At 31.6% G+C, this 13,039-nt stretch overlaps 1 protein-coding gene across 37 annotated transcripts in view; it reads right to left on the bottom strand.

Annotated features, from left to right (window-relative positions):
- Positions 1-13,039, bottom strand: part of LOC127717770 (tyrosine-protein phosphatase non-receptor type 23-like) — a 74,981-nt gene that overhangs the window by 47,886 nt on the left and 14,056 nt on the right. For all 37 annotated transcript variants that reach the window (XM_052223565.1, XM_052223571.1, XM_052223572.1 and 34 more), the window contains 5 exons: positions 10,250-10,384; positions 9,139-9,300; positions 7,723-7,881; positions 6,458-6,516; positions 5,654-5,733 (listed from right to left, as the gene is read on the bottom strand). In XM_052223565.1, the coding sequence (XP_052079525.1) occupies positions 5,654-5,733; positions 6,458-6,516; positions 7,723-7,881; positions 9,139-9,300; positions 10,250-10,384 (595 nt within the window). The remainder of the gene's footprint in view (positions 1-5,653; positions 5,734-6,457; positions 6,517-7,722; positions 7,882-9,138; positions 9,301-10,249; positions 10,385-13,039) is intronic.

The raw sequence follows: 13,039 nt of genomic DNA, 5'->3' as shown, positions 1-13,039 counted from the left end.
GCATTCATTAACTGCGTCATATAGAAATTGACTGTATGCAAATGAATATTAATACATCTGTTAACATTTTTTGGGTTGAAAAATGTTCTATACAGTCTGTAACTGCTGAGTTATTATAATCAAAGTGATGGAAATCACTCATGGAAAGATTGGAAGAGTAGTTTAAATAATTTCAAATTATATCTAGGTATGGTGTGGACAAAAAAGAACATTAATATAGCACTATTGCTGATAATAATATTAACTGCAGGTCTTTAGAAGGATAAGCACTTTTTAAGTAGATAAAAAGAGCTAAATGTGAATCACTGATAGCAAGTGCCCTAATCTGCACAACAATTCGGTTTAAATTGCAGTTTATATCTTAACCAAATAATGTTCCCTGTTACATGTTTCACCTTTTACGTTTTATCTTTTGAAACAGAAGAAATTACAAAACAAAGATTCTTCTAATAAAGTTTATCAATTATCCTTGTAGGACATGGGACAAACATATAGACTGGAAGCTCAGAACTTTATTGTCTCAAAAAAAAAAAAAATCTAAAAAGCTTGTTTTGGGGTATTTTGTAAGTTGAAACATAGGTATACTATTTTTCTCCTCTAAGAATTAATTCTTATTTATTTTGAAAACAATTATCAGGATTATGTAACACTGAAAATTAAAAGTTGTAGAGTGAATTTTGATTCAATTTATAATTTAAAATTTTCCAGAAAAGGTCATTTCAAAATCAACAAATTAAAAAACTTATTTTATTGAAATGGGGATTCATTCTTAATTGCAAAAAAATACACTTCTTGTATTCAAATGACTAAAATTGTTAACAGATATTTGATGGGGAATAAACTTAAATCAAAGAGCTTAAGAGCTCTGAGGGAAAAGACGGCCATTGTTTCTATTTTTTGGGGTATCTTTTGATAGTCTTCATACAAAGAATGAGCAAAAGAACAGCTAGAACATGTAGAAAGGTTGACGATATTGAAATTAATTGTTGTTTAATGTAATTTCATTTCCTTTGTCAAGAATTCATCATGGAGTCAACTTGGACAAATGGAAGAGATCGGCACCTTCTAAATCAAAACATTTGATTAAAGTTGAAAGTTAATTATATAAAATTCAATTGAATTCTATCATTTAATAACTTCTACAATATATATTTTAATTTTTTTTTGTGTACCACTGAACTGCAGGCTAGGGTCATTCTCCATTTTTTGTGACAGTGCTCTAAGATTTTTAATTGATTACAACTTTCTCAAGAAAGTGAGGACTGAAAAGTCTATTCAGTTTTAAAATTCCATTGATAAAGTTCCCAGTTACAACTCTCATCACAGGGATACATGTACTTACAAAAATCTATCAGATTGATATAAGCTGTGTACAGCTTGTTTCAAGATCCTACATTTTGATATATGCAAATTTCATGAATAAATATGTTTAAACTACAAAAAGCAACATTTGAAAATTTTATAATTTTTTTACCATTATGCTGGTACACAACATTTTGTTTAAATGGAAGACTACTTATCATATAATAAATGTCACATTTTAAGTGTTCAGATACATTAACTTTTATTTTGGTGGATAATTACTCATCAATTGAGGTGCTCCTGTATTGGCGGAAGATTCTCAATACAGTTACAGAAAGAATGAAAACTGTCATTTCTCTCCCCAATCTCATGTATCCCCATTGTTTACCGCGAAAGTTGACCTACAAATTAAAGCATTGATGTTGGAATCATCTACAGCAAATATAATTATGTTTAAATAAACAAATACCAATTTTAAAATCGTATAGAAATCTGTGAATGATTTTAATAATGAGTAAAGGATATCCCTTCTTCTATCCGTAGTGTGGAATTCCAACCATGACGTCACTAGGTTGGATATATTTAGAATATTTCGTAATACTGATTTTTCCGGATTGTAAAAGAAATGTAAATTGTGTAAGGGAGAGCTCAAGATACAATTATTTCACTAGAAACAGAAGGGAAATGTGTAAAAAAGTGTTTAAAGTCAATCTGTTCATTTGTGTGTCTCCTTCTTATCAATTCAGTATGAAATTTTGAGGTGTTTTCCCAACTATAAAAAAAAAAAATGATTGACGTGAGAAGCTTGGAAGTCTGGCCAACCAAATAGGGAATTGACGGCTTGAAGCCGTCTTTCCCACAAAAATATTGGTTTGCTTGCAGTATATAATTAAGGTTTTAAAAATTTTACTTACTGTATCAAGCATATCACTGATAAGGGTACTAACCTAAATTATTGATGAGTATTGCATAGATTTATCAAGTAAAATTATAGACCTTACTTAAATACCTTTTTTATAAATTATTTAGATTTTATATTTTGTATTTTCTTTTGAAAAATCTGTAATTATTCATTTATCTTTTAGACTTAATTTACAGAATCCCTTTATGTAGGTTACATTTCTGTAATAGATAATGCAATTTCCCATAGGAACTCCCTTTACAGCTAAAACTGTGCCACTTTTACTATGAAGTTTCGTGAAAAATTATATCCTAGAATGGAAAGTTAATGTGCACTACTATTTTATTCAAAGGTCAAAATTCAAAATTCCCTGCAACCATGTGTATATATACTGGTAGTATTCCCAAGTTATGTCTCTATGAGATGAAACATAGAGATCATATCTGGGAACCAGTACGTAAACAAAACAAAATATCTATGAATATTATATCCCCAAAAGAGGCAAGGTTTGTGAAACAGCCGTATTTAAAAAGTGCAACCTGTAGTGTAGATCAAAAGTAATAGGCAACGAATAAATCTATCATTTCTATATATATATATATCAAACATGTTATCTATACATTTGTGTATTCAATTATGAGGTAAAGTATTTGTGTATCGAGATGTATAATGAAGGGTCTTTTTAATTATGTAAGTCTGTCAGGGGTTGATTAGTAATGTGGTCAATATGATTGGCATTTAAGGAGTTGTGCCTTGTAGTTCAGGCCCCACCTTGTATCTGATTGTTTGGTGATTATGACAGGTGTCAATCATACTGGTATTGTATCATTACTCTTACCTAATGACAAAAATAGCCTGCACATTGGCAAACCTTAAAGACATACATACTTGAATGAAAAGATATAAAAATATAACCCAAATTTTCACAGTTCATATGTACACAGACATGAGAATAGGGATGATTCCAGGTGTTTTCAAATGGGTCCCTTGACCATCAAATTGGGAATTTTTATCCCAATTGGGAATTTTTTATGCATAAAATCTAAGACGAAATAACATTATTTTTCTGTAAGAACTGAAAATGTATATTAAGTTTCACCTGTACACTGATGTTAGAAGTTGTAACATTTTGAATAATATGGGCTACTGATTATGATATATATGATTACCAGATCACTTGACAATTATTGGATTGAGATCAAGGAAGTTGTTACATGAAGATCATTGCACATGATGCACCATCTTTTGTAGGCTTGCATCTTAGCTATGGTAACCTAGGCCTTTTACAATAACATATATATATTAGCTAACATAAACCACTGAAAAAAATCATCCATTGGGTATTTTTTTCAACAACAGGTCATCTTTATAAATTTACCTTGATTCAAATGGATTTCAAATTGAACTGGCCAATTGTCAAATTCAGAAAAGCAATTACAAAAGTTTATATACTTAGTTGATAAGATATTTTGTGATTTTTGCTTGCTGTTTAATATGTAGAAGGTTGCCATAGTTTTACTTAAGGTGTCACCCTAAGAAACAGGAAATTAAAGCATTGAACCATTGTATTTTAATATTATTTGGATCATCTTCACAACTTTTGAAACAGTTCCATAATGTTGACATCGTATTTCATGAATGATCTATCATCCACATGTATTTTCAAAAACGCTCAAACTTTTGTCTTTTGAGGAAATAGAGCCTGACAAAATATAAAATAATTTCTTTTACAAATCAAGTTTTCATCATATTATATAACCGGCTCTGCTGGGCGATCTCCTTTTATGAGATCGGCGCCCATTAACATTTATTCATCAATGTTATATCAAAATTTGAATTTTGCTCTCTGCTGAGGTCTGCTTTATTGACACCCATTTTGACAAAAAGCATCCTTTTATCGACCTGCTGGGCGATCTGCTTTTACAAGATCAATACTCCCGTAACATTTTCATCAATTGAATCCGGCTGCTAAAATTGTTTACCACATGTTGACATAATGTAATCGTTGTTAATAAAATTCGTAAGGGTTCCGCGGAACCCAGTGTCTGGCCTACTTTTGCTGTTAGTCGCAGGCTCAACAAAAATGGGGAGAAAATTATTAAAAATTTTCCTCTAGATACTATCTTTTGATTGTAATAAGTTCTGTTCAAGTTTGGTAAAAATCCAAGAAGGTTTATGAATCTAATAAATGTTTTAAAAACATTACTGCAAACTGTTCGTAATGTTAACTGGAATAAAACTAAATCACTTTTATAAGTTATATACGGAATAACAGGAAATAGATTTTTACAAAATTTCCTTCTAGATACTAGCTTTTGATCATAAACAAGCTTCTGTCCAAGTTTGGTACAAATCCAGGATAGTTTAAGAAAGTTATAAAAATTTGAAAGTTTCACAGAGTGAATGAAATGTTAACTGGAAGAAAAACTAAGTCCATTTATAAGTAAAATATGGATAAACAGGATTTTTTTTTTAACAAAATTTACTTTTGAATACTATCTTATGATCACAAACAAGCTTCTGTCCAAGTTTGGTACAAATCCAGGATAGTTTAAGAAAGTTATTAAAATTTGAAAAACTTTAACCACAGAGTGAATGTAATGTTAACTTGCAGAAAAACTAAGTCCAGTTATGAGTAAAATACGGATAAACAGGATTATTTTTTACAAAATTTACTTCTGGATACTATCTTATGATCATAAACAAGCTTCTGTCCAAGTTTGGTTGAAATGCAGGATAGTTTAAGAAAGTTATTAAAATTTCAAAAACTTTAACAACAGAGTGAATATTTGTGGACGCCGCCGCCGACGACACCGACGGAATGTAGGATCGTTATGTCTCGCTTTTGCGACATAAGTCGCAGGCTCGACAAAAATACGATCGTTGACAGCATTCTTATCCGGATTTTAATACGTTTTGACAACAAACTATGAAAAATTAAAGTTGCCTAAATCGGTGACGGAAACATTTCCAAAATTATCGATTTTTATTTTATTTTTCCTGAATTGAGAATTTATATTCACATACATTTTTTTGGGGCCGCCGACCGATTTAAGGGCTCTAAACTATATAGTGGAATCGTCCCTGGAGAATCATAGGGAACTATACTTCAGTGTGTATACATTTTGTAGATTTAGTAGCTAACCTGTGCTACTTCTTGTAAGGGAGGCCGGTGCCTTAGGCAAGACTGGAAACAATAGTTCCAATCTTTCCAAATAAGACATTACTTCATCGTGTATTTTGTATCTGAATGTTTCAAAACCAATCAAAGTCTGATACATGTACATGTATACATCAACTTGCATAAAGTCGATTTCTATCAGACACAACTCACATACTGTGAAAGGACTTTTAACTACCCACCCTGCTTATTCTTAGAAATAGGATTTTCTACTTTTGTGAGAAAAAATAATACAATCTTGGGCAATGACCTTCATACTTTGAACTTACCTTTAACCTCTGGAAGTGTGTCTCCTGCAGGAATTTTTTCATGGTATACATAATCATTGTCTTTCTTTGCAGACTGGAACCTACAAAATTACAATGAAGATAACATGCAAATTAATTAAACATTCCATTATAGATTATAACTTTTGATATATCAGACAGAGTATACCAATCCCAAATCTGCATAGGGATCCAAATCCCGAGGAACAATTACACGAGACCACAACAAGGTGGGTAATTAATATCTGGATCAGATTCACAATTCACTGTGGCAATCAGAACCAGGTTTTACTTAGAATTGCAATAAACAAAGTGTAAATTGCTCCTCGGGATTCTGATCCCTCAGAGGATTTTGGATGGGGATACCAGGTGTGTATATATAGACTTAGAATCACAATAAACAATACATATGTTTTGTTCAAATAGAAGATTTTCAATTCTACTATTTAAGCAATTATGAATCATAAACAGGCCAAAGTATCACTCTGTGAGACAACCTCAACTATTTCACATAATAGTGAAGGCACCACAGCTTGAACAAAGGTATCAGATTTTTCTGTAGATAATCCCTTTTTTCAATTTTGTTTTTGTTTTTGTATACCTGTTTGTTTTGTTCTTTCCAGCTTTTAGTAAATTTTAATGTAAATTTCATTTCAATCTTTTTTAACTTATCAATGTTTAGCTGTTAGTTTTAGACAGTCATGACAGTCATACATTTTCATTATATATAAATATTCAAAAAGACAAACACAAATTGGTATTTGTATAGGTCACCATAAATTATGTATTCAATTTTAAAATACTTACTTGCCACCAACAACATCATTTGTAAATCTCAAAGACTCTTGGATATCAGATGACTCACTCTAAAAATATATATAATACAGTTAACTCTTGTTGTCTTGAACTCGGTTGACTAGAAACTTCGGATCAGTCGAAGGTTTCTCGTGGTCCCAAATTTTGTTCTACATAACCATATGTAATTCCACTCCTGATGAGTCGAAATTGGATGAGTCAAAATTTCAGTTGACTCGAACTAAATTTACAGTCCCAAGGTTAACAAAAGCATTCAAAATGCATTGTTTATCTTGAACTAATACACATATGTCAAAACATGACCATAGGGATTTAAATGGATTGAAGAGTTAAACTGACAATACACGTGTAATTAAGTTTCAGGTCACTGACCACTGTATTGATTTATGATATCTTTTTCCACAAGTGTTTACCTAAGATTATCTTTGATCACCATGATAAATAATTAGTTTATACACTGTTATAGTTTATGAAACATTATTTAAAATGCTTTAAAAAAATTCACCATAAACATACACTGATGAGCTTGGTTGTGTATAAAGTAGGGATTAAGACTTCTGTTGGTCATCAACTCAAAACTACTCAATCAACGTCTTTAATCTTTTTGTATTTTCGCTTGCAGAAAAAGATTGAAATAAAGACAATGAAAAAAAATCTAAATTTTCTAAAATCTCTTGCATACGAGAATGAACAATTTTGTCAACTTTAAATAACACTAAGATCGATTGGAAATTACTCTCTCAGCTGAAAACAACAGGAAAAAATTGTAATTTTACAAAGAAATACATAAGAGACGAAAACATAAAATGTTATTACAACATTATTCTGGTTCCAGCTGACTTCGAGATAACGAGAGTCGACTGAAGTTAAATCTGTTCTATTAAAACATATTTTTAGTAATATTTCATATGTAAAAAAAATTTCTATGTTTTCAGTTTACTTTTCTTCTATTCATTCCTTTGTAAATACACAGCAATGATATTTCAAGAATTTTCACTTTATTTTGTATCAGTCATAATACTACTTTTTATTAAGCAGGCACAGCGACTATAGTTCAGTGGTCGCAATTAGTTGCTGTCTGTCATATTTGTTTATCGAATATTGTTTTGTCAAAAAACTTTGTTTTTTAATAGCTAACTATACAGTTTTGCTCATTGTTGAAGGTGGTACAGTTGACCTATAGTTGCTAACATTCACCTTATTTGGACTCTGATGAATAGTAGTCTCATTTACTTCATTGTTGAATATGACCATACCTTAGCCATTTTAATAGCTTCCTTCAGTTTATCATAGGATAGTGTATAGTAAGCCACACATTCTCCAAACTTTTCCTGTTCTTCAGAATTTCTCCCCATGTAATAATTTGTGATAACTTCGTAAAATAAAATCTTCAGTTCTGCTCTCTTTTTCCAGTCCTACAAAATAAAAGATTTGTTTTTTATACTTTAAAAAAAAAAAATTTCCTAGCTTCCCTTGGTAAGGTGGATCAATTAAAGAGTTTTACTGAAACATATACTCATGTAATATTATTCACATTGACATTCAGACTGCAACACAGTCTTTTTGTTAAAGGGACATTAGCTGTCAAATTCATGTTCACCGATTTGACTCAAATTCTTACATTCGACTTGTAACATACTAAAATGCATATATCCAAATTATAAAAAGTCTAAAATAAACAAATTAAGATGCATAGACTCAATAGTATGTATCAGCATTTCATGTGTATTCTAGTCCAGAAGCCATCTAATTAACTATCGAGGTGACCTCCGAAGACTGCTGACGGTCATATAAACCATTTTAACATAAACATAGATATACATGATATAAATAGATTGCGAACTCGTGCAATTGGATTTTGCTAGGTCTGTTTGATTTCATATTATAGGTTGAAAAAATATGGTAATAATCATTTTTACCTGTATAAGAATGAGTTTTTTCTAGATGGAATCAGTTAACCAAATTGTTTACCTTTGTTTCACTTCCAATGTTTACATTCTTTTACATTACTTGCAAGTGAATAATTCATTAGCAATGTTTCTTTGCTTATTTTGACAAAACTGAACCAAACTAGTTGTTAAAAGCAAATTATTATTTCACTATTTCACTTTCATTAATGAATGAACAAAAAAACAATCATATTTCATTTTGTTTATATCTCGTAGCTAATGCCCCTTTAAGGAAGATAATTCAGATTATAATGTTTGGGAATTATAGGAAGTTATGCTTCTATTTTTATTCAAATTATAATGTTTGGGAATTTATAGGAAGCTATGCTTCTATTTTTATTCAGATTATAATGTTTGGGAATTTATAGGAAGCTATGCTTCTATCTTTTAATCAGATTATAATGTTTGGGAATTTATAGGAAGCTATGCTTCTATCTAAATGCAAAGATATATATGTAAATTCAACAATTATGCAAAAACATGTATCATATGGTGTTAATATATTTTTAAAATGTGAATATCAACCTTTCATTCAGACAGGTCTCAGTTATATCAGTAAGTAATTTGCAAAATCTATCGCATTCATAAATTAAACACTGTCTCGTGTTCAATCAGTTAAAGTACAATTTGGCAAATTTTTAAATTGGCCCTAGTAGTAGTAGACATGGTAGAAATAAAACTACCTTGACCATTCAACAGCAGTTTCTGTCATAGTTAATGTACCTTATACTTGCGTGAGCCTAAGATGGCATCCATATTTTCTGTCTGAAGTGATTTGATCACAGTTCTGTAGAATTCCACAACTTGTGCTGAGACTTTAGCAGTGATAGTGTTCTTTCTACTATCTATCATTGACTTCTCTAAAATACATTCCTGTGCTTGTGCCTATATGTGTAAATAATATAAAATCTTTTTAAAATCTTAATCATGTTTTAAATTTTTTAAATCTACATTCTATAAGGGCTATTTCATTAACATGTATGTGGGAGGGTAGGAAGGGACTTTCAAAATATCCCTACAACCAAGAACCATTTTTTAGATAATTTTGCATAATGGTAATAGACGCATACTGAAAAAAGACCCATGACCCACATTCAATAATTAAACTTCCCTTCCTACCCTCCCACATACAATGGAATAGCCCTAAGGTTGAACATAATTTTCATCATTTTAACGTTTTAAAGACTAAATGTTCTCTCATTTCTGTAATGAAAAAGGCACTGTTTTACAATAATTTTGTACATCGATCATTATTATATTTTTCTTTTCAGCAGTTATATTGCATAATCATAGTGTCATGTTATCATATAAAAGATGAATGATTTTCTCTTCAGAATTGATTTACACTTTATCTTCATAACAGACTGTAAACTCTGAAATTAATGCGTGCATTTATCATTGTGAATCACTGATCACTGGTAAAAATGTGGAATCTATTTAATGTGATTGCAAAAAGTTTGTGGAACAAAGTCACTACTGAAATTATAAATGCGAGTTATTATTATTGCAAAATTGATGCTGTTGAATTTTTCAAATTAATAAAATCATTGCAATAATTTCTGATTTTAAAGTATATCATAAAGTGTAGACACTTGTAAAAAGCATATTTTGACCTACGTCTATTTTTGGTGCATTAGTAGTGTTGGATTGATGTCTCATGTATGCATCCCCAATAGCCCTTATTTATAGGCACGTCTCTCTGCTTCATATTCTCATTCTTATTATTCAGCTCCACCTTATACTCAATCACCAAAAGTCTAAAATAGTCGGAATGTTTGGGTTTATAATATATGTCTGAACTCTAAATTCAGTGACTTCTACAAACTATACTTACCAGCATCAAATGAACTTGGAATGTTAAGACTTCATGTGACATATCAACGCTAAGGTTCGACGATCCAAAATGGTCACGTAAATATTCAAATGCCCAAGCAGCACACTGGAAGTGGGTACAGGATACCTTCATCCCCTGTAATGTACAAAAATATATAAAATATTTATAAAAAATATCATTTCAATAAAGTCATCTATACATGAGGGTTTGGATTGGGGATCTTCGTTTATGTATTCTTTAATATTTTGGGCCATTATTCTCTTAATTCACAACTTTTTAAGGGATATATTTTTTTATTTTGTTGGTCCATTTGTTCATTATTCTCTATTCTGTTAACCTGATCCAGACCCTCAAACGTGTTTTTCAACTACAGGGATAGAAACAAGATACAGCATCAAAATGACCAAGCTTCATTAAATTATCTGCCCTTAATGTAGTTTACTTACCCTTTAAATTAAGAAATAATTCATGGAAGCCATAGATTTGTTGGACATTTACACATGGCCTGGGCTGTGATATTCGATTTTTTCCTGAGCGTTAGCGAGGGATAAAATTAACGAATATCACGGCCCAGGCCATGTGTACATGTCCAACAAATCTATGGCTTCCATGAATTGTTTCGATTCTAATAGGACAAATACAGTAATTTAAAAACAGAAGCAAACGTAGGATTGCCGTGTGTATGGCTGTTCTATTTTACCCCCTGTCAGATAAAAGCTACAAATTTCATATAAATCTAAGTCTTGCATGAATTATTTCTAATAAGCAGTAGAAAAAAAGCGTTCAATTCTCATAATTCTTTACCAAAACATTTATTTTTCGTTGGCTACTATTTACTGTCAAAGCCAGAGTTGACTAAGGAGTGAGCCGCCATGTTGACTTGCTGAAATCCACAAATGTGCAAATAATGCAATGGAATAGAAAATGAAATAACACCTACCTCAAAACTCCATTTTAATGCAATATTATCCGAACTTAGGGTGTATACGTAACGGAAAACATTCAGCTTTAGAGTTTTCATTCGTATGACGTCATGTTATGACATGACGTTAATGCGCCAAGATCATTCATGAAATTTGGCGGAATTTTATTTTATTTTGATTTTATACATTTTTAAGCTCTTGTGCATTATATTATTTTGTTATGCAATATAATAGGAATAACGGTTCTGTAGTTTCTTTTTTAATTTCAATTTGGACACAACGAAATCGACATAGTGTTTGCACATAGGTTACGATACATGTGGATTTACGTGGGAGGTAAATAGTAACAGCCACCAATATGCACATCGCTGAGTCTGCGCTAACTATAGATATATCGAGAATTTTATCATGGTGTTGTTTACAAAGCGAAAGAAGCACGTCATATTAGAATGATGTATAAATAAAATGAAATTATCTGGGGCATCTATCTAGATGAACTTCGATAAAGCTTGCTATGTATAAAATCGAGGTTGCTGCTTCCAAGCAATAGACCTCTAATTTTGACCCACGAAAACTAACATGAAAATAAAAAAAAAAGACATTCCATTCAAACTGTCCAGAATTTGTTTTGGTCTTTTCATTATTAAAAATAACAAGAGGCACACCTATGTTGCCGGTTTGCTAATTAGGACTTTTATATGCACATACTTTGCTACTCTTTGTGTTACTGATCATATTTACGTTCCATAGTTTTATAACAGTAAAAACTGCAAATAACCCTAGAACTCAGCATTTCAAGGCAATAAAAGGTTAGCAGATAGATCTTGTGGTGTTCATCATTTTTGCAGTTAACACTTTTCTAAACTAGTTCTTATAGGCAAAAAAATAATTTTCAAATTTAAAAAAAATGTATATTTCAGGGGCAACAACTCAAACTAGAGGCTCTCAAGAGCCTGTGTCGCTCACCTGATTCTACTTTGGTTTTGGAAATCATGTAATTTAAAAATAGATTAAAATCATAACAGATACCCTAATAATGAGCGAGGCCAAATTTGGTTTAATATTGGCCCTGTAATTTAATAAAAAATCCTGGTGGCCATCTTGAACAGTAAATCAGCAACAAAGTAGCAACACTTCATCAGCACCTCATAAGAAACATTTTGCCATGTTTGGTTTCATTCCATTCAGTGCACCTCTAGAAGAAGCATTTGTATGCATTTCCCATAGGGTCTTATGTTAGTTAAAGGAAGTCCCCCTGCATGGGGGCCATCGTGGATGAAGAATCAGCTTCAAAGTAACAACACTTAGTCAGCACCTCATAAGAAACATTCATGCCATGTTTGGTTTTAATTCATTCAGTAGTTCTCTAAAAGAAGACATTTGTATGTATTGTCCATAGGGTCCTTTGTTAAACATTGTCCCCAGCTGGCGGCCATCTTGGATGATGGATCGGCTTCAAAGTAACAACACTTAGTCAGCACTTCATAAGGAACATTCATGCCATGTTTGGTTTTAATCCATTCAGCGGTTCTCTAAAAGAAGACATTTGTATGTATTAAATTGTCCATAGGGTCCTTTGTTAAACATTGTCCACAGCTTGCGGCCATCTTGGATGATGGATTGGCTTCAAAGTAACAACACTTGGTCAACACCTCATAAGGAACATTCATGCCATGTTTGGTTTCATTCCATTCAGCGGTTCTCTAAAAGAAGACATTTGTATGTATTTCCCATAGGGTCCTATGTTAAAATAAGTCCCCCGCTGGCGGCCATCTTGGATGATGGATCGGCTTCAAAGTAACAACACTTGGTCAGCAACTCATAAGGAACATTCATGCCATGTTTGGCTTTAATCCATTCAGCGGTT

This window comes from Mytilus californianus, unplaced genomic scaffold (genome assembly GCF_021869535.1).
Source record: "Mytilus californianus isolate M0D057914Y unplaced genomic scaffold, xbMytCali1.0.p SCAF_10, whole genome shotgun sequence".
Taxonomy (NCBI): domain Eukaryota; kingdom Metazoa; phylum Mollusca; class Bivalvia; order Mytilida; family Mytilidae; genus Mytilus; species Mytilus californianus.
Note: the sequence above shows the minus strand (reverse complement) of the source record. Positions and strands in the feature narration are given on the sequence as shown.